This window comes from Protopterus annectens, chromosome 16.part0 (genome assembly GCF_019279795.1).
Source record: "Protopterus annectens isolate FY-2018-M chromosome 16.part0, PAN1.0, whole genome shotgun sequence".
In the NCBI taxonomy this organism is placed as follows: domain Eukaryota; kingdom Metazoa; phylum Chordata; order Ceratodontiformes; family Protopteridae; genus Protopterus; species Protopterus annectens.
Genome location: NC_056750.1, coordinates 154,168,205 through 154,192,049, shown reverse-complemented (window position 1 = coordinate 154,192,049; position 23,845 = coordinate 154,168,205). Strand labels below are relative to the sequence as shown.

Genomic DNA, 23,845 nt, shown 5'->3' with positions numbered 1-23,845 from the left:
GCCTGGGATGACATGCTCGACAAGCCACGATGCTTCGCTAGGGACGGCTTGCACCTGTCACCCCTGGGCTTTCGGATATTGGCAAAGGCTCTTGCTACCCCATATTGCCTTTTTAGGCAAGGCTCAAAGACAAACCCACCTCCATAGGTATCACAAGGGATAAGAAACTAAGAGTAATGCTACTCAATGCCAGAAGTCTAAACCTCAAGATGCATGCACTCGAAACTCTCCTTAGCATGGAGAACATCGATATCTGTGCAGTAACAGAAACCTGGTTCAAGGCTCCCAAGAGCACCCCAGCACTACCAGGTTATACCTCATACCATGCTTTTCGGCCGTAAAACTTGGACCGAACCACAAAAGGAGGGGGAGTATCAATATTCGACAAAGATACCCACACCTCCAGGTTGGTGGCACAGCACGAAGCATCAGAGACTATCCATGTGCAACTAACTGTGGGTAAAACTGCCTTCCAGTTTATAGCCTGCTACAGACCACCCTCCCAAACACAGGAACCCCACTTGGCCTTCCTGAGAATACTGGAAAATATGAAGGTCTCTCCAAACACCATTATATTGGGCGACTTCAACTACCCAAACATAGACTGGGAGCATTACTCTAGCTCCAACACCCTAGCCCAAAGGTTCCTAGAATTTATAAACTCAAATGCTATGGAACAACTTGTTACCACTCCCACAAGAGGCGAAAACATACTGGACCTGATCATCACCAACATGGGGACACTATGCTCCAGACCAGAAGTGTATCCCTCACTGGTAAGATCAGACCATAAACTAATCTCACTGGATATTCACATCCCGACCCCACCCCCTGCCCAGAAAACCACACTGAAAAACTTCTCTAAAGCAAATTTCACACGCCTCAAAACCGAGGCGAAATCCTTCAAAGCCCCCGGGCCTGTGGAAAATACGGCCCAGACCGCAGAATCCTTTATAAACACATTCTATGAACACCTTCAGGAATGCATGGATCATGCAATCCCAAATAAAACCAAGACCCAATCCTCCAAAGGCAGGCGTCCTGTCTGGTGGACCCCAGCCATAAACAAACTATACAATAGAAGGAGGAAGCTACTACATGATAGAGCAAAATCCCAAAAGGGAAGGCATCTCTGATCAGTATTAGCAAAAACTACGGGCACTCATAAAATCGTCTAAGGCCAGCTTCGAGAGGAAAATTGCACAGGACACTAAGGATAATCACAAGGCTTTCTTTAGTTATGTTAGGAACCTGGGTGGGAATTCCCAGATATGCTCAGAATTAGTCCAAAATGACAAAAATACACCGAGCCCACAGACATTGCCAACATCCTAGCTGACAGGTTCAGTGCAAACTTCTCCCCTCTCCCCACCAAAAGGGCAAATATCTATCCCAACAGAGTGCTGCCCCTGACATCTCAGATGCTCAGGTAAGAGCCGCCCTCTCCAAAGCAAAAACACAGCATCAATGGGACCAGATGGTGTCCCGGGCTGCGCCCTACATGAACTCCAAGAAGAGCTAAACCCAAACATAAAACTACTGTTCAATCTTAGCCTTACTACAGGATATGTACCCAAAGAGTGGCGTGCAGCAACAGTGGTCCCTCTCCACAAAGGTGGTGCCTCAACGGATCCTGGAAACTATCGCCCCATAAGCCTGACTAGCTTGGTCTGCAAAGCTATGGAAAGGATCATCATGGACCTCATAAATAAAGATATTGGGGACCTACAGACACTGGATCCTACCCAGTTTGGCTTTGTTAAGGGCAGATCCTGCCTCTTAAACCTGGTCGATTTCTTTGAAACAGTCACCAAGGCCATTGACAAGGGAAGGTGGTCCACACAGCCTACCTGGACCTCGCAAAAGCCTTTGATACAATACCCCACTTGGGCATTATAGATAAGCTCACCAGCTTAAATATAAACCCCTATGTCACTAGATGGGTTGCAAACTGGCTCAAGGACAGAACCCACATGGTTAGAATTGCTGGAGCCATGTCAGACTCCAAACCAGTTACAAGTGGCGTCCCACAAGGCTCAGTCTTGGGACCTCTCTTGTTCGGTATATATTTCTCGGCGGTACAGGCCAACACGGAAGGACTGTGGCTGACCAAGTTCGCAGATGACTGCAAACTGGGCGCCATAATCAACTCTCCAGCCAACACAAGCATCCTCCAAAAGGGCCTCATAGAAACAGACAACTAGTGCCAGAGCCATGGCCTCAAGCTAAACGCCAAAAAGTGTATAGTCATCCCCTTTGGCAAAAACAAAGGGCCCACAAATTACCTCATAGGTGGTAATCCATTAAGTACAGAAGAAGTCATTAGGGACCTGGGGACCCAAGTTGATACAATCTCTCATTTGACAACCACGTGGCCAAAGTGGTTAGAAAAACATTTTATATAGCCCACCTAATCATGAAGGGATTCACATCTAGATCAGGGGAGGTCATCGTGCCTCTTTACTCATCCCTCATCAGGCCCATAATTGAGTACAATGCCCCTTTTGGGATGTACCTTACCAGACACCTGCAGCAACTGGAAAAAACCCCAAAAGTACCTCACCAAGAGGATCAAAGGGCTCAAACAGATGCCATATGCTGCCCGGTTAAAGAACCTCCAGCTCTACTCAGTGGCATACCGCCTGCTCAGAGGCGATCTGTGCCTGACGTATAAAGCCATGTCCAACCCGGAATTAATGGACATGCTGCACCTCAGAAAATCCAAATCCCATCGAGCTACGCGCTCGAGAGACTTGAACCTCAGCACTGAAATAAATAGGACATGCTGGAGGGACAGATTCATAACCCAGAGGCTCCCTTCACTCTGGAATAAAATCCCAGTCCAGGTTAGGCAGAGTCCCACATTGACTCTCTTCAAGAGGAATCTTGATGAGTGGATGGGAGATGGTATGTTTACCCTGGCTATCACTTCTGTGTCACTGTTAGACAGAGGCACAGTATACTAACCTCAAAAAAAGGCATAGCAAAATTAATTTAAAATGGGTGGCGAAAGCCAAGCACACTCTGGCTAGGCTTATAAATGCCCTAGGGCAGATAGCCTAGTATGAACCTATGAACCTATGAACCTATTAATCTTGCAAAAGAAATATAAACTACCCTTGCTTAAAGAATGCTAATAATGTTGGAGCTGTGAGAAATTCCAGTACCTGACTTCATATAAAGGTTAAATAAAGCTCTGTAGACCCTCTTATGTAAACGATTCTGCAATAAAAACTCATAAAAAAACACAGCACCCAAGGCTGATATTATGAGCTCAACTGGGCTGTAACAGTTCTCCTATAATTTAGTAGCAATGCCGCAGTGGTACAGCAGTAGGAATGCCACGGTGGTACGGCGGTAGAGTTGTTACCTCACAGCAAGAGGTTCTCCCGTTCGATTCTTGGCGTGGCTTGGGAGTGCCTTCTGTGTGGAGTCTGTATGTCCTCCCCACAGTTGGGTAGCATTCGAAGGACATGCGTGTGTAAATGGGCATGCCTTCTTTGAAGGTTCGGCATTGAGCTGGCATTTCGTAAAAATCTACTGCCAATCATTAGCGGACCGGAGTTCCGCTGTGGTGACCCCTTACCGGGAAAAAGCTGAAAGACAAACATTATGTCTTGTGTTAGGACTTTTACACTTCACTAATAGTAGGCAATTAGGCTAGTATAAAGGTGGTAGTATTTAAAATAACCAGAGATACTGAAATGGTTAATTGGAAAATGCTGTGAATAGCAAAGAGTCTTGCTATTTTGGCCTTAAAACTTGACTCCAGATTCTGAAGTTCAATCCTGAGTTCTGTTTGTGTAAGCATGAAGTTTAAATTCCAGCTCAGCAACTATGTGGCTTTTCTCTAGGTTTTCTAGTTGCTTCCTCTCACCCAAAAGTATGCTAGTTGACTGGTTACTTAAAATTTTCCATGTATCCTGTATGTACCTAAAATCTTCAAGCAGCAGCATTGTTAAATTGCATATATTTGGAAAACAATTTTTAGTTTCATTTTAACTTCAAATATATTTAAACAAATGTGATGGAAGTTATATTTCCTTTCACATTACATTTACCTAAAAGGCAAGAAAAATGCAGCTTTTTTATTTTTATCTTTCAGTTATTTATACATATATTTGAAAAATGATATAGCTGTAATATGGTTAGCTCACTATTCGTGCATTTTCATTTTGAAAAAAGACATTTCCTAGTGTATTACAATTCTCTTTAAAGTTACTAACAATTGCGGAAAAAAACAGGATCAGATATGAGCCAAGAATTCCTTTAACCTCAAATGTAAACTGCAAATTTGCTTTAGGATTTTTAAGCCATTAGCCTTGGGACATGGGAAATGTGTCCATGGTGAGGCTAACCCCCCAGAAGTATAAACTTGGCTCTAGATGATTGTCACTCTCAAACTTGTAAACAATAACTGCAACAAATGCTGAAAAACAACCACAGGTGACAAGAAGACAAGTTTTAATTCCTAAAAACAAGTTGTGTAAGCGCTTTCATCTTGCTTCTATGAGCAGGACTTCATCAGACAAACAGAACTAATGTAAAATGCAGCTATTTAAAGTGTAGCTGTTTAAAATGTCACATGCTAAACATCAATTAGCTTCTAAAAGCAAAAGTACAGATATTTAAAAACATTTCAATATAAATACAAATACTAAATAAATAAGCTTGAATAAATAAGCAAGCATGAATAAAACTGACCAAGAATAAACATGCACCTTGAGGATGGCCTGATCTTAAGAAAATGATATAAAAAACTTTGTTTAAAAACTGTACTAAATAATTAATATGCAAAATGAACAATTCATTTAAAAGAGCAATTCATTTAAAAGAACTAACCACTAGTAAAATCATATATCCCCTATTACCCAGCCTGTCAGTTAACTAATATAATACAAAAAATACTAAGGTTCAGTGATGTAAACAAAACAAATGTACAGAAGAAATGTTCATTTACCTCTGCAGACTCTTCAGTTTTAAATCACAAGACAAAGAACATAAATCACTTAGTCCTGGTACATTATAGGCATTCAATTTTATTTGCCATAATAATTTGCACAGTTCTAGCTTAAGGGTGAGGGGTCCCCCCCTAGGATCTTGTTCAATCTGATCAATCACTCTAAACTTGAAACCATGCTGAGGGTATTTGTGCACATGCCTAGCCAGTGCATTCTCCAATTTTAGCTTCCTGATGCTGTAAATATGTTCATAGACCCTGTCCTTGAATCTACGATCAGTTTTACCGATGTAGAAAATAGATCACTCCCTTGGTGGCACAATTAAATCTTTTATTTATGTAGTATTTTCTCCCTCTAATGGAGAAGGTATTACCCACCTCCATAAATCTACACTGGGAGCAACTCTCACATTTATACATGCATGGGGCTCTGGCAACTGGAATCCTACCCCTCTCAAACAAACTTTTAAGGTTCTGCCCTCTTCTATAGACAATTCTGGGGCTATAGAAGAGAGTCTAGATGATTGTCACTCTCGAAGTGAAACCCTGACCCCATGTACAAAAATAGGAAAATGGGTTGTGGATAGATGGATGGAAACTTGGGAAATGTGTCTTTGAACATCATTTGTTTATCCATTTAAAATGTTATTTTAGTCAGCATATTGTATTTCTATGAAATGTACCAGCCTACAACATATTTTTTTCAGTTCTGACTTTCTGAGCATTTTCATCTTTCCTCTGCTCACCTTCTTCACAATTTCTGTAACAGGGCAACTTGTGCTACAAATACGATAATATTATAAAATAAAAACATGCTGACATGAAAATGTTTTCAAATGTTATTATGGTGATTATCTGTAAAGTGAGTTTGTAATGTAAACCTTGAGAAAAGCAATGGACATAGAGCATAGAGTTCATGAACAACTAAAAAGTCACACCCCCAACCCCCCCCTCCACACACACACAACAAGCAGAAATGCGCATTTGCCTACCCATATGCACACACATGTTCAGGCATACAAAGATCTACACACATGCACATGCACACACACACATGCACACACACGCACACACACACACGCACACACACAAATGCGCGCACACAGACACACACACACACACACACACACACACACACACACACACACACACACACACACACACACATGCATAAACACAGACAGTTGTACAAGCAAACATTTGTGCATAAGCCCATATTCATACAAAAACACACAAGTATGTGATCAGACACATATATAAACACACACACATGCACACATAGGCCTATATTCATACAAAAACACACACGTCTATGCTCAGACACATGCATAAACACACAAGTGCACATGCACAAAAGCAAGCACACACCCACGCCCACACACAGACACATACATACTCATATATATGTGCACATGTAAGTGTGCCCCCCACTTATCTATGTATATTCAACACACAAAGCAACACATACAGACAACAGTCATTGTTTCCCTTTAAATATTTAAAATAAACAGGAAGATTATATTTATGGGGGTGATGTATATGTCTTACCAGATACAATCCTGCATAAATGGTCATAAATGGTCATATGTGATCTCCAAAAAATATAAATATTCTAAGATAGAACTTTGGAGATAGGCATCATAATTATTATTAATCATTATTTTACTGAACTTCCTTGCAGTGTGTATTTAACAGAAAATTTTATTTTGAATGATGAATGGCTCTGTACTAAATAAATTAAAAAATAAATAAAACATAAAATTACACAGTTCAGTTTTAAAATATGTTATGCAAAAGTATAACTATGATAATTTTGCTAAGTACTCACAAAATTTTATAAAGTATATATATGTAATGCACTTAAGAGGTAGTTAATGGTATGCATAATAGATACAGTTACCTGTCCCATTTGAAACTTGTCCCTCTGAACATGGTTTACAATCAAAACAGCAGGTTGGCTGGCCCTGCCTTGTGGCTTTTCGATAACCCACAGTACAGCTTTCACTGCAAACTGAAACTGGAATCTAAGAAGAGCAGAAATGCATCAGTGCATTAATCAATTTACACTAATGTTTATAAAGTAACTTTTAACAGTCTTTGGACAGTAGGCAGCAAGCATACATACAAATGTAAAATATAATAAGATAAAAACATTAATAAGTCCATACCAAATGATGTCACAATACATCTTCCCACAAGTAGCAACAGACATCATTTTGCAGTAGACACCATTAGTTCATCAGCAACATATGGCACGGGCATCCGATAAACTTTTTAAAAACTAAAAAATAAATAGACTGAAGCACAAAATGCTCAATAATGAGAAGACTACGGAAGCAGTCCTGCCACCCGGAATGCTATAAGCCGTAATAGAGGACGATTTGCAAATAGGGCCATTGGCTGGAAGAAGAGCAGCACAGCTATGGGCCGGACTGCAGTTAAACCAGCTGTCAGATCAGGGCATCACAGACAAATACAGGCTAGACAAAGAGCTAGTGTAAACTCTTTAAAAGATATGTGCATCCCAAATGTCACCATGCAGTCTGTATGCTTACCTCTTCCCACTAAAAACACAGGGATGCCTCTGCTGTGGTATATTGGCAACTGAGATATTCCAACAGCATGTGAGAGTTATTGTAGGGGTGTGCCAGACAACTGCATGATGCACTTTGGATTGGTTCCGTGCAGTTATGCACCGCAAGGCGCAAGTTTCCATCAGGTTCCTAAACAGCTAACAGGAATGACAGCCATCTGCCAGGTTTATGCATTTGCGATATTCTCTCAGATTACTGGTGCCATTAGTTACACCTATATACCAATGCCATCCCATCTGGGGAAAATATAGCGTAACCTTTTAATCAGAAGAGGTTATCCTCTATTAATCAGGGGCAGCTCATGATACTTGCTGCTGGGCAGCAGCTGCCCAGTGGAAAAAGAAAAAAAAAATGAATTATGTATTTTTTTTTTTTATTTTACCATGGTACACTGATGCTATCCTAATTAATTTGTTTTATTTACTCACTTAAATGAACAGGGAACTCCTACATGCTGCTGCCCATAGATGGAGTTCTGAGCGCCAAACTGCAACAAAAAAGTCATCTTATTCTAAGTACTCAGCTACTCAGCTGTTTTGAAAACAACTCAGCATTATGTTTGTTTTAAATAAAGCTAAGGCAACTATGTGGAAGACAGAAAAGTCACTTGAAATAGGGCCTCAGAGGCTGCTGCATGAAGCAATGAGGAATATTTTTTATTGGTGCAAGCCTGACTGAAATGGAAAGGCAAATACATTTAGTTGATTATAAATACTGCATATGTATATTTTTAAACACAATATGTGTGCCTTTGATCCAGAATGTAGGACTAGAAAAGTTTTTTTTAAGTGTGTGTGTGTGTGTGTGTGTGTGTGTGTGTGTGTGTGTGTGTGTGTGTGTGTGTGTATATCTATATATATATATATATATATATATATATATATATATATATATATATATATACACACAGAATATATGTGTGTTTGTGTATGTGGTACTACATAGATGCTCTTAACTGTCCCTGATTTTGTAGAATGTAGCTGATTTTGCTACACATTTTGGTATATTTGTGAGTTAATAAACAATGGCACACATTTGAGTTTTAGACTTACCCCAGGATTTAATAAACTCTGTGTAGGTACCTCATAGAACCTACATGGAATGTATCAGTGTACATGGCCACGGTCCCCCCCCCCTCAGCAGCTCACCATGCATAATAATGATGGTGTATTGCAGAGGGAGAGCATAGGAACATGGATATTGAATGGGTGTAGGGAGATGTGTAGAGGCTATCCATGGTTGTGGATGCCTGGTCAAATGTTAAGTAAAGGGTGAGGCCCCCATTAATGCACCCCACCACTGTTGAAATACTGTAAATTCTGTTAAATGTGTAATATTTAAGGTTTGTTTTAATTTTATTTTACAGCATGTTTGCATGGCACGGTGTGGAGCACAGCAATGCCAAGCAGTGCTCACATATAGATAGCTGACACCCGCTACACATCTAAAAAATTGGATGTAACTAATTATCATAATTAATTTATTTATTTGATTTTTTTTTTTTAGAATTGCCATTTGAGCAATGTGGAGCTCCATGGAACCAAGTACCACTTATACATATATAGCCAACACTTGCCAGACATCTAAAAATAGAAACCAGATGCAATTAATTATTTATTTACAGGTTTGTTTATGTGTGTTTGTGCAGCATGGTGTGGTGCTCAGCATCACTTACAGGTGGCTTAGTAGTATATGTGAAGGTATACTAGTTTTCATAATATCCAAGAAGCTAAATAGTTAGAAATACAGCTTTATGTGTAATAGGTCCTGGGTATGAGTCCATAGTAGGCAAAACATGGCTGCAATGTATTGTACTATTTTTGTATAATTTAATAACAAAATTGTAAAATATGGCACTGCTACACTCTGCTGAGCTTAGCTGAGCTCTGCTCGACCATGCTAAGCACCACATAAACATGACAACGGCTGCTAATGTGTTTGTGGTACTAAACTTTACTAAAACCATGACTGTGCGAGTTTTCATGATGCTCAGCTCTGCTTAGCTCATTTGCCCGCTGCTAAGGGATGCAGCACTTTTTTCATTGGTGGAAAATGATGTGTAAGGGTGGGAAAACAGTCTATATTAAGTACAATAGGTGGGAATTCTGCAACATTCATTGGAGTTCAATCGACTGTTGATATGTCAAGCAGTTCTGTTGAAGTTGTGTGTTTTCAGGCACAGAAGTGGGGTATTTGGGAGTCCAGGGTCATGGTTGGGCTCCTGGTAAAAAAAAAACCATGGAGCCAGGCTGATGCAAGGTGGTATCCAGGGTTCGGAGTGTAAGGCAGAGGCCTGGGACCAATTGGCCAGGGAACTCGCCAGTGTTACTGGTATCCCCCACACAGGTGAGCAATGTCATCACCACCATGATGACCTGAGAAGAAGAAAGAAGGGAACCTTGGACACTTGAGTCCAAGAAGCAAGAGCAGGGAATGCCCCACAAGTATATCAGTATGTTTTCCACTGTCTTAACAAAATGCTACTGGATGTCTGCAAAACTATTAGGCATAATGGTGTGCTTCTCTCCCAACAGTTACAGCTGAGAGGGCTCGCAATGTCGAGTCCCATCGTTGCACCGTGAGTGTATTGAATATGGATGTATTATGCTAACTGTAGTGCAAGAGGCAAGAATGAGTAAAGCATTTACTGCAATAACGTATACACAGGAAAATCTGTAGTGCAATACATGAGCAATTAGAGCTGTAGTGCAATAAATGAACAATAACAACTGTAGTTCAGTAAAAACAATAAACAATACCAATTACAGTAAGCAAAATGGTGTACAGCAGGATTGTGTTGTCATAACCATTACAGTAGAGCTGTATGCATTGATTCTGTATGGTAAGGTTGCTGCAGTCAAGTATAACACTGTAATAGCTGTAGAATGCAAGTCTAATGTCCTGCAAACTGTATTGCTTATAGTACTCGCCAAGGCTGTCTTCAGGCCAATATCGGATTAATGATTTCTCTTCCTCAGACTTCAGGTAATAAAGGTATATGGGTAAGGTAGCCCACTCCATTGGCAGATATTGTGTGTGGACTTTACAGATATTTCAAACAAATAAGAATAAAAAGTATTCACCAGCATTGTCAATTCTGAAATAAAGTTGTATTAATATATGCAGTATGGTTGTAGTCCATGCATGTGTGTTCTACTGTCACTGCAGTCTAGAATAACACTGTAATAGTATTAGAGTGCCAAATAATGCCCTGTAACTTGTATTGCTCAATTCATAGTATGGTTCAAGGTTATTTTCAGGCCAGTATCAGTCAGTCAGCAGTCAGTAGTGACTCAGTAGCTCAGTCTGATAAATTCCTTGTACACAGTACATTTTGTCACATACAGTCCTGGGTTCGAATCCAGTGGTATGTAGCAATAAATTTTCAGTATCGGTCGCATAATGCTCACATTTTCTCTATCTCTATCCCCAGGAACAAAAGGTATATGGGTGAGATAGCCCATATTATGAGCAGATATTATGTTTAGATTTCACAGAATGTTAAAATCAATACCAAGAAGGTCTCCATCAGCATTGTTGATTCATACATAAATCTGTGTAATCCTAGTATGGCTGTATCCCTTGCATGCCTGTATTAAGTAGCTGCAGTCAATTATTATGTTATTTGCAGATATCCCCTGCAGTCACAGCTATTAGGTTCTACTCCCATGCCTACCAACTAAGGCATGACAGCTGTCTAGTTTAGCTACTGTACATAAACATGCATCTCAAGTGTCACAATTTCTCTTAATGTACATAAAACTGCCTAATCAATCTGTCACATGATTACCAGATAAATTATTACATGGAATGCAATGTATTACCAAATCCATTTACAGAACACCTTGGTAGTTCATATTATGTGAAACTGTTCTGTGTAGTTGTGTACCTGTATTTGTTAGTGCTTGGCCCTTAATATCAGCTTGAGAGGTATGTACGTGCTACAACAGCTATAGGAGAATTGTAGTCACTGTAATCACAACTGACACTACACACCTGTAGAAGTATGTATTACTAGTGTTTTCAGGGATATCTGCAACATCATTAATGGAATGTTTTCTCTCTCTCCCCAACCCCTTATCTTAATTTATTCATTATTGCTATGCATTATTATAATTTAATATTAACATAATTTGTTTAACTATATTTTGGAAAATGTGGCTGATTATTGTTATGTTTTATTATGATTTAGTATTAACATATTTTGGTAAACTAACTGTTTTATGGCCTTATGGTTTACTTCGTGCTGGCATGCTGTTACCATATTGACTGTTATGTTACTTAATGTTGTGTTGCATATAATATACATTAATATGTATTTGGATTAATAAATATGATGTTCCATTCTGTTAATACTAACAATGGTTTGGTTATTGCTAACCTTAACTTACTACTATACTTCATTTACCACAGCACATCAAGGTAGGCCAGTTCAGGCTGATCCCCCTACCTTGCCTCAACTGGCTGTGGCACCAGGTCTCAGCACATCTGGGACCAAGACTGGTGGTGCCGCCTTTGCTGCCCCTGCAGTACCTGCAGTATCAGGTAGTACTGCCCCCATGAGACAGGGATGGGCCTCCCCCTCTAGGAGCGGTGGCAGAGTTGGAGTTGTCACTCAGGCTGAGCTGCCATCTTGGTATACAGGATAGTCCACCATGGCTATGACCACCACCTGCACTGGATTGAGGACATGCTGACCAACCTGGTGGGGCAGCCTTGCCCTGGTGCCCAGCCTTCAGCACACTCACCCTCAGGGCAGTGAGGAAGCAGTGCCAACAGTCCCATTGGTGGGATGTGAGTCATGTCGCTGCTGTCTGGAGGCACATGGGACTCAGATTCCCAACATCCTCCCTATCCAAGGTGTTCACCCCTTCATGTGTTATAAACCGCCCCATCTGCTGTCTTGTCTGTCCTGTCTGTTTGCAAATGCATCCTCACCTACCCAACTTACCTCCTCCACCTGTATCTATGTCCCTTTCCCAACATTCCATTCTCACCTTAAAAAGTAGGCACCTGTCCCCAAACAAATATCATCCCATACATAGCTCTCCATTTCACACACACCTACTGGACACATGTAATTTAGTCCAATTGGTTTGACAATGCAGCTATGTTGTCCTCACCCCTTTCTCTAGGGTGGAGAGTTCAAAGTCATGTACAAATTCTGACAAAATATACAGCTGTTGCTGTACAAGAAATGGATATCTATGGTTCTTTCCTACACTCTTCCTGTACATCCTTTCCTGCCTTTGATTATGTTTTCCCCCTGCTTGTCCCCATTTCACCACTTTCCTATCTCCCCTTTTTTCTTTTCTTTATATTTTATAGTACGGTACTGCACAACATGCCATGTCACGCAGCTTCACTTAGCTTAACTAAATAGAGCTATAATAAATGTATGTGTTTATCACATTCTAAGACACATGTACAAAGTAAACACTGCTGCAGTATATCAAACCTGAGCCCATCACATATACAGCACATTGCATTAACCGACCATGCCATGCAACTCTTTATTAAAGCAGGTAGTTTAAACAAAACATACGTAATTACCAGTTACAGTCATTAGGCATGTTTCAGTGGAGCTCCACGCCATGCCCCACCATGCAAACTGGAATAAAAAATCATGAAAAAAAAGGAGTGTGTACCTTGGACTCTGGTGCAATAGTACACCACTAGACAGCCAAAGACATGATTATAGTTGTAAGTGAGGCCTGCCATAGCAGGTAAATGTGCTCACTTATCAGCAACATGTAGAAAGACACCTCCTAAGGCATCAATGGCAAAGTACAGGTACAACTGCGACCCTGGGGCAGAAATACATCCAAATAAATTCATGCACATACTGATGGATGTAGAAAATGTTTGTGACAGCCTGTATGTGTGCACAGATATCTCACAAATCCACCTGCATTAGCAATGTCACAGTAATTCAGTCTGTTAAATGCTTTGCATGCAGTACATTTTGCCACACACAGTCCTGGGTTCAAATTGAGTGTTGTGTTGCATTTAAATTACATTATTGTGAAGACAGCAACTAATGGGAGACACTTCACACATCCATATAGCCTAACTACATATCGCCTAGTACTGTGTTATTGACACAGTTCCTGAACATATATACCATAAACAGATGCCTTAAATGGAGTGTAAAGGGTACCCTCACCCTGGCTCTGCCTCTACAACAAGGTTGACACAGCTGACACAAGTACAACCACAGTTTGTTGTCCTCCAAAGTGTTCAAACACTCTACCTATGTCTATTTCCTGCAGCATCACCTGCAGCCTGTGGTATACACAGCTCTAAGTAAAAGTTTTTGCTACAGACCTACCATCTACAATGATGTAGTCTCCTCACCCCAGTAATGTCCATCTCAATGGCTAAGAAAGGGGCCCTGGTCTACATGAATCCCCTATATATTGCACAGTGGTACCATGCCATTGGCTAATGATAGTGCAATTCAGCTGTGTTGGCTGCAGTTAGCATATCAAAGCCACAGCTTGGTTTAAAGGCAATTACCTGCTAATGAGAAGCATTTTAAAAATGCAAACAGCTGGCTATGGGGAAGTATTCTGTATGAAACTTTCCACACACAGAGCACACCTTTGTGAAACATTACTAGATGCACATGTCAACAGAGTACTGCACTCCACCAGGTATGTAACTGTTTTTTGCATATAACAGGATGCACATGGGAGGATAGATGTATGGGGAATAGGGATTACAGCAGTAAGCCTGTCATAGACCTGTGGTAATGACATGTCATTGATATCCTGCTGTCTTTTACCTATAGGGTCGTAAAATACATCAGGGTTGCATTGCCATTTGTCATTGTAGTACACTAGTCTTGTTGGACTGTCCCGATATAGTTGTTGTAATAGGACACTACTATTCATATGGCACTGGTCTTATGACATATTATTGGGTGGTTTGCCTTAGGGGACACACCAAAGTGGACCGGAGTGTTGGGTGTATGATCATACAGCAGAATTTCTCATTGATACTATCACGGTTGTATCCACACACATAGTATGTTGTCACACTGTGGGATATGACATGTGTGAGCAAGCAGTGGATAGTGCTGGACATTTTGTTATTGCTGTATCTATACACAGTGGATGTTTATGTATCTGCTCCTGTTATGTGCTTCTCTTTTGTTTTCTTTCAGGAATAATGAAATGTACCATAGACACCATGTCCCCTTCTCAGATGCAGAGAATGAACTAATACTTGAAGGACTATAGCAGCATCATCACATCCTGCTATCCAGGGGGAGGCATAACAGGGAACAGCAGGCTGCAATGTGGATAGACCTTGTCTGGGATGTGAATGCCACTGGCCACCAGGTCAGGGCATATGAGCAAGTTCGACACCATGCTTCAGACATGGTGAATGCTGCACGATGAAGGGCAGCTGATGTAGCCAGAGATTGTGCTATCACTGGTGGAGGGCCTGCAGCAGAACAACCACTCTCAGCCACTGAGGAATTCCTGGTGAACCTAGGGACACACGACAGCTCCCAGGCATCCATCACACCATACATCATAGAGGTGGGTGCCACTGTATCCACAGCAGTGTAGCATGCAGCTAAGCTTACTGTGATTACCATTATAATACTGTAGTAGTCATTCTGCTAGGCTGTACATACCTTTACATAGGTGTCAGGTGTATGTGTTTTGGGAGGTAGGGTTTAAGCTCAGTTGTACACTCATACTCAGAATGTTACCAATACATCAAGTAACACAGTAGCTAATGTACAAGTGAGGTATATGCATGTATTATCTTGTTATGCTGCAACATGCAGTGGTACTGACGTTACCTCACTGTTACCTTTTACATGTCCATTAGGTGTTGTCCAAGGCCGTGGTCCTTTTCCTGGTAAGCTGGATACTGCTTTGTTACAGAACATATATATATGCTATTAAAGTTAGGGGACAGAACAATGCCCTATGTACACTTAATTTTGTGTGTAACCAGAGTAGAATGTTTGTATGTTCCATTCAGGAGCACTTACCTAAGGTTCCTAGACTGCATAATTACAGGAGTGTAGGTGAATGAAAACAAACACTTTTTCAATTATAAGACTGGATCAGTGAAATCGGAAAGCCACAAAGTCCACTCAGCGATGTTTAGTCTTAACGCACCTTTTATTACAAAACAAGCAACGTTTTCGCTACAACCCCTGCTGTAGCTTCCTCAGAGTACAAAATAAAATCTGAAACAGTTTCTTTTTAAACATAAAAGCGCGCCAAACAATGAGGCAGCGCTACATTGTTAAAGGTACAGAGAGTGTAAACAAAACCACATATTTTCTTATGAATCTAAAACATGTCCTACCAGAAAACATTTTTGGAACTAAGCCATTTAATTAAAACCTTATAGTTATTAAGGGAATTAAAAAAATAAAGTAGTGAGAATAAAAAGCATTGACAAAACATCCGGAAACCATCCGGTCGGAGCTTGCATGTACCATAAGCCCTAAATGAATAATAAGTGTAGAACATAGAACCATCGTCAACGACACAACCGATCCAAACTAAACTTGGTACTGGCAGGGCAAAAATCCTACATGTTTAGGTGTCGCTGAACCAGCTCATTGAAATTCACTAAGTACTGCACAAGGCAGAGTCAGCGACTACTAAGTAAGTTAAATCTGCCCCGCTTAGCCAAAGAGAATTATGTCCTATGTAACCAACCTTAGGATATTGGAAATATTTAAAATATTGAGAAGTGTTCTATCTCTAAGAGTGTACCTATGCAACTCCTTATTATAAGTAAAACGATCCCAATCATGGTGAGAACAAAGCAAAGAAAACTGTTAAGCGTGGGGATAAAATGTCATGATCTGGACTTAGTCTAAGCAAGAACTGAGGCCAAGAAGTCAGTCCTGCGAGGAGCAGTCAAGAAGTCCACCACGCTTATCACAACCCAACTAGGTACATTACCGGAAAAGAAGGTCCAACAACAATTGTAAAGTCATCCTGTTAATTCATATGTAAACCATGAATGCCATGAACATCAGAAAAAATTGTAATGACCGAGCTAAACAAAACACTTGGCGTGTAACCAAAAAGTCACTTCAATGCAAATCTGGTGTATATCAGAGGTTGCAAGTCAAACTATTTTAGGGTTTTAAAATCCAACGTTAGATAAAATCCCCTTACCCCTTTGATTCCGTACCAGGTTACAGGAGGTACAAACACCCTTAAGATGTCAGAACCATTTTGTGCAAGACAGCTAGAGGCGTAATTACGTCAAGTCATCCCCTAATGTAGGGGCTAAAAAAATTACGTCATACAGACTGTGGTCTGAAAACACCCAATTAGAAACAAGAAAAGTGATCCAGGTTGAGCGAATGAACCGCACGATGTCCGGAACAAAAAAAACTATGACAGTCCAGCAGAAGGAGTCCTCAGATCCTTGCGGTTCTTGCTGAAGCAAAATGTGTAGAACCTATCCAATCCCACCGGGCCGAAATGTCCCCATATATTCTACCTATGGGGACGTGAGCCCCAAGGGGCAAGGGCATAAAAATGCATGGGAATGAAAGAATCCCTGAGAGAAAAAAAACTAGGTTATTGGATAAAAAATATCCTCCCTGGATTATAGGACAAGGAATAATAAAAATGGAACTCAGGTGTGAGTCATATTGTCATGGGGAGAACACTAAGAAAGTCAGTCCCTAAGATGTAACCCGAACTCCAAAACATGTAAGTGTAATATTAGGAAAACTAAACACCGGAAAGGTATTATCTCAAGTAGCTCTTTAGTTTTAATAAACAGGAGATATTACAATTATCATTGAGTCCAGGTGGTTGGAATGCATCAAGTTTTAGTTGCCACTCTAGTTCTTTTGTTTCCAAGATAATAGAGGCAGGACCACCTCTAATATTATAAGGGACGTAGTCAATAGCAGAGAAAAGGAAACTATGGTCTTTATTAAGTGTGATGTGTTTAGAGAGCGCGTTGTCATCTTTGCCTTTTTTAATTGCATAAGTATGCTGATAAATTCTCTCTTTGAATTTTTGCTCAGTTTTCCCTATGTAGTAAGCTGGGCAGCAGACACATTGTGCTAAGTAAACCAAAGATTTCGTGTTGCAATTGACCTTGTGGTGGCAAATGATCTTTTTGCCATTAACAGTCTGTGTGTACCCTGTTTTAATATATTTACAGAAGTTACAGTTACCACATGGAAAACTGCCTTTCTGCCGTGAATGGAAATCAAGATGTTTTTTAGATTCCAAGAAGTTTTTTAAATTTTTACCCCTCCTATAGACTATTAATGGTTTTTCCCCAAGTTTTTCCCTTAAGCCACTGTGGCTAGAGATATGATACCAATTTTTGAATAGAATGGAATTAATCATCCTAGAATCCATATTGTACACTGAAATAAAACTAAGGGAGAAGTTGTTTTGTTTGTTACTGGAGACTGTTTCTAAGTCACAAAAGGGGGAGGAAGGTAGTGTTAAAACTAGATCTTCAGTTATAGAAACATCCCCAGAATGTCTTAGCGTATTGGAAAGTAAGGGTTTGTAAAAGCCCTTCTGTCTTTTGGTGGTGACTTCTATAATAAGATCTTCCAATAAGTCAACTGGGTAGTCCCGATTTGAAAACATATCAAAGAGTAATGTACATTCCTTATTAAATAGTTCCATGGTGCTACACATTCTAGCTGCCCGAATCAGGTTTTAATTAAATGGCTTAGTTCCAAAAATGTTTTCTGGTAGGACATGTTTTAGATTCATAAGAAAATATGTGGTTTTGTTTACACTCTCTGTACCTTTAACAATGTAGCGCTGCCTCATTGTTTGGCGCGCTTTTATGTTTAAAAATAAACTGTTTCAGATTTTATTTTGTACTCTGAGGAAGCTACAGCAGGGGTTGTAGCGAAAACATTGCTTGTTTTGTAATAAAAGGTGCGTTAAGGCTAAACATCGCTGAGTGGACTTTGTGGCTTTCCGATTTCACTGATCCAGTCTGTTTTTTCTTGGTTTTTGGTTCAGCAGCAGTTTGTTTTCACTTTTTCAATTATAGTTAAGAGTGAATAAGCCTCCTGGATTACATGAGGCAATTAATCTGACATGCCTTTTAAAAACCAAAAGGTTGATTTTACATACCTTAGGCACTGAATCTTGTATTTGTATATATTTGTTAAGATAGGTGCATTGGGTTTTATGTGTTGTTTTATCAAGCATAGTGTCATATTGAATAACTAAAAGGTAAATTGTCCTGGTCAAGTTTCACTTTATTTACCTGATGTGCTTGTTATAAAGCCTTGAGTCACATGTGTTTGTTCTGAGGAAGTCTGTTGTGCATGAAAGCAGAGATGAGAAGAAGTGAGACTGGTAATGCAGTTGTGGATCCTCATTATTATGAGTCTTTGTGGATTTTCCATACATAATAGTGCAGGTAGTAATGTACTGCTTTTGTCTTGGTTTTCACAGGTGAATGGGGAGGTTGGGGTCTCCCCCCACACAACTTGATGTCAGTGTCTGTTCCGACTCTGATGATGATGGTGGCCACAGTGAGGCACAGGTGGAGTTGTCAGGGGCTGAATCTGTAACCAGAGGTTGACTTCCCTCTTCTACTCCCATTGTCACCACACACAGTCAATATGTCCACACATACCCAGTCCCCAGAGGCCACAGATATTGGATAGTCAGAGGGTGGAGACATTGAACAGGAAAGTGTGGCAAATATGGCTCCAGTGAGTGTACACAGAGGCCATAGCCAGACAGCTGGTGAGGTCTCACACAGGAGGATTTACAGGAGTGCTCATAGGAGGACTGCTGTCTGTCCACCAACTGTTGCAGGTGTCACATCACAGGTCACTCAGTACATGTTTCAGGCCATCATGAAGGCACAGGCACATTCTGAATGGAACACCAAATGTATGCTTAGTGTTATGGATGCAGCACAGTCTGACATCCACGACTGACTCCACACATTCGGGACACCCTGGAATGAATCACTGATGCAGAGGACAGTGGGCTGAGACAATGTCTGTCTTGGACTGCACATTATCTGTGCTGAAACATCTGGTTGGAGTTGGGCATCAGATCCATGGATGTAGGTCAGCAACACCATATGCTGAGAGTCCACATGGCTGTGCACAGTTATGCTCCAGTAGTGATAGTACATCCAGCACTACAGAGGGGAGTGTGCTGTCCACACCACAACATGGCAGGCCATGGGCTTGCGGTCCTGGGTGGTCCAGTGGGGGGACACAGTCCCAGCAGACAGAAGTCACCCTCAGGTACTAGCACCTCATCTGACCTTGCGTATGGTGGCACCAATGCAACTCCTGGCAGAGCCAGTCCCCGTGCTCAGGACCTAAGAAGGTGAACTGTCAACTTTACCATGTACAGTCCAAAGCTGTCCAAAATACACACATGTAGGGCTTGCACTGAGCTTGACTGTGTACATGCACACAATCACACACCATTGTCATATGCAGGTCACCTACAGACACACATGGCACCTCTCCATGGTGCATCTAACCTGGTCCCCTTCCTGACTCACACACATGCTGTTAACAGTTTGGGCAAGCCTAGGTCTCCAGCAACACCACACAACACCCAGGGGAATGAAGCAATGTGTCTAATGCACAGGGTGACTATATCACTTGACATGTACTTGTGTAATGCAATATTGTTTTCTATGCCACTTGTAATGGTCACCAACATATACTGTCTGCTGGCATGTGTTATGAATATGCAACATACTTTTGTGTACTTTATGTTGTATGATGTTGTACTGGTGGTATTGTTACACAATGACAGGTATGTCATGGACCTGTGTATGTTTCTGTTCCAGGTGTCTGATGGAATGACATATGGACACATGGTGGCAGTAAAGCAGCACAGGGTGGCAGGGCAGCACAGCAGAAATATAAATTCAGCATGGTACAGCATTATACATGCATGGCTCCATAGGTTCATATGTGTATGACAGTCTAACAAGGACAATGATGGCAGTCAGCATGCTCATGCATTCATAATTTGTAATAAGGCCTGCTACCCTTGATACGTGTCACTTGATGGAGCTGACCTATCTACAAATATCCTGTGCCCGGTTCAGACAGTTGGTCAACATCAGTTAAGATTGTCATGTTCTGCATCCCACTGTGTAACCTGCATATGATGTGTGTCACAGCAGATGTGTACTTTACATGCATGGGGGGCCTGTTTCATGTAGGGTATACTGTCTGTGTTACATAGCAGTCTCCCCACTGTGTACTATATATACCACTTTGATGTTATAGGTGTGTAGAACATGTGAGGCATGTGTTACTCCTGTCATGACAACATGGGAGGTACATCATGGGATCTGATACCTCCCTGTATGGGGACATGCACATTCCCTTCAAAACATTTAGGAGATGGACTACATTTGTACAGTCATGACATGGACTCCATAGGACATGTTATCTGCACTGTGTATTGGTGTACCATGGCACCAGTGTGTCTGCTACAGTTGTATGATATGCTTTTGTGGTAACATGGCAAGGGTGCCATTGCACACAGTGATAGCTGTTCTAGCTGCCACATTCAGTATACATCAACAGTCTGATATTTACATCCAAACCTTGTCAGGTGTAACAGCAGTGAATCCATCCCCACATCCTAATGAACAATGACCATCAAAGAGTACAGCACTCTGTGTCCATACCTTCATGTGTAATGGCTCAAGTGTGTGTGTGGTGTGTGGACACTACACTATTGTGCTGGTGTGGATAATATCCCACAGAGTAGTATCGTGCAGTGGTTGGCATGTCATCTGTTTCAGTGGCTCAGACAATAACTGACTGTGTAATAGGCCAGCCTGGATAACTGATGGGTCTGTGTGGGAGTCAGTGATGTCTTTTTGTAAGCAACAACCTGCTAATGTAACAGTCAGAGGTCACTAACAGTGGCTGTGACTGCAGAGTGGGAATACCTAGAAGAGGCATGTCATTACTGGCAGATGGTGAATCCCACTGGTGAGTGGCATCAATGCAGCATAGGTGTCCCACTGTTATGTTTCCAAGGTATCACTCTCAGACACCTGCCTATACACTTGCTGACATACCACTCTGAACATGATGTACACAGTTTCAAGCATGGCATGCTGCCCTAATATACACATGTACCTTGTCAGGCCAAGGATGGTGGATCTGCACACCAACTGAGTGGACTACAGCACCTGTTCTGCCCTTGTACAGAGGTGGTGCTTCTGCAGACCAACACAACTATGCAACTCTTTGTGTAAATATTCATATCTGTATGCCCATTAGGGTGGTCATCATGGAGAGGATCAGCACACATATATCTGGTGTAAACACAGTTGAGTGTACACACTTTGGAAGTGTGACAGGGGGTGCATGACTGCTACATATGGTGGACATTTCTGAGACAGTCAGCAAGAACGTGGGTGAGGGTACATCAGGTCTTACAACCCCCAGACTGAGCCAAGCCATCTGACTATACCACCCATTCAGGCAACATGTACAAAACACCCACTCAGGCATCCATGATACTGACATGGTAAGGGTCAATAAGTGGCCCATTGATGGCAGACATGTGCAACATAGGGACATCCAACTCCAACTGTAAGCAGCAGTGCTCAATAGGGTGCAGTCCTGCGTCTTCTTCTGCTTGGACTGCATGTCACCACAGTACACACAAGTACTGAATGACTGTGGCTGACATTGTTGGCTGCTGCCTGCTAACTGTGAGAACTCATAGACTCTTGGTGTTATTTCAATATCCTGCAAGAGGATATTACAAACACATGCCTGATGACATATTAGTGGCCATACACTCTGAGAGAATACATATGTAGTATCATTTCCATCAGGTAGACATATGTCCCTGGTTAGTAGCACAGCAATCCCAACATGTGATGTCCATACTCATGGTTGAAAAGTGGGCACACAGATATGGCCACACAGGTTTACACCTAATGTGCCTCAGATCACCATGTCTCTACAGTGGTATGGCAGGAATCATATGGCATAGCTGAGGCCACAGTCACCAGTAGGTGCCATACTCATAACCTCCACATACTCTTCCCTCAGCATGCCAATATCTGAGTACAATGGCCATTTGTTGACGTACCTTACCAAGCTGTACTGGCACTTGCACACAACAGTATGGTCCCTCATCAGGCCACTTCACATCTTCAGTATGTGCTCCCTGCTGATCATCTGCAATGATTGTCATTGCCACCTGTGGCATATAGACTACTCGTAGGTGATCTGTGCCTTGCATACAGGACAAGGTGTGACCCTGCTGGAGTGCATATGCTGCCTATCTGTAGGGAGCATAATAGATGGATGACTCACTGTAAGGACATTAACCTACTATGTGACATTACTACTACATGTTTCTGGTAGACATTTGTCTACCCTTTAAACAGTCTTAGCCTAATGGTGCACAGAACACCTCAGTGCTGCTCAGCACATGCCATCTGTATGATTGGCTGGGTGACCGTCATCTCAACACATGTCATCTGCCTGAGTCCCTCTTTTACTGGGGCAATATGTGCTCATCCTGTACTTAGGGGTGTAAAGATGTCTCTGATTGTGAGAGCTATATGACCATTATGCTAGTTAAGTTCACATGTCCTATCGCTCCATAACATGATGTATAATACTGTAACAGCCTCACACACAAACATGGCCACATTCAGGCTAGCACCACTTCCACTCACTACATACAGGACACACCAAGGCACACATGTAATGCAAGTTGGCTGTATGTAGATTAAAACACTTACCTATGTACTGGTACAGATCACAGTACCCAATGCATGCAACACACCTCATGTCATCAGTTTAGAATATATATAATGCTTGTTGATATCAGCAAGCCTTGTTGTGGGGGACCACATCACCCACTACAAATAAAACTATGCAAAACCCTATTTATGTCTAGTTTACAATGGTTATCATACTTATGCAGTATAGATATGCACACATACCAAGTTGAGCAGAGTGACATTAGAACCCCTACCTATCTAGTCTTATATACTATAGATCATAGCACTTATTGCATGCACCACAGCTTGAGTCTGATGCAACACTGTCAGCTGGTAGTCTTAAGGTAGCTGACATCATCAGGCCTTGTGGAAGAGGCCAGTTTGGAAGTCAGCACATTACAGGCTCAATAAGTGCATAACCATTGTAGCTGGATAGCCTGTGAGGGCATGTCCATTGTTTTGCAAGGGTATATACACACACACACACACACACACACACACACACACACACACACACACACACACACACACACACGCGCGCGCGCACACA

At 41.4% G+C, this 23,845-nt stretch overlaps 1 protein-coding gene across 1 annotated transcript in view; it reads right to left on the bottom strand.

Moving 5' to 3' along the window:
- Positions 1-22,772, bottom strand: part of LOC122790540 (vomeronasal type-2 receptor 26-like) — a 57,717-nt gene extending 34,945 nt beyond the window's left edge. Inside the window, exons 1-2 of the mRNA XM_044058089.1 lie at positions 22,653-22,772; positions 6,861-6,984 (exon numbers count right to left, since the gene is read on the bottom strand). Coding sequence (XP_043914024.1) covers positions 6,861-6,984; positions 22,653-22,772 — 244 coding nt within the window. The remainder of the gene's footprint in view (positions 1-6,860; positions 6,985-22,652) is intronic.
- Positions 22,773-23,845: the final 1,073 nt, after the last annotated feature.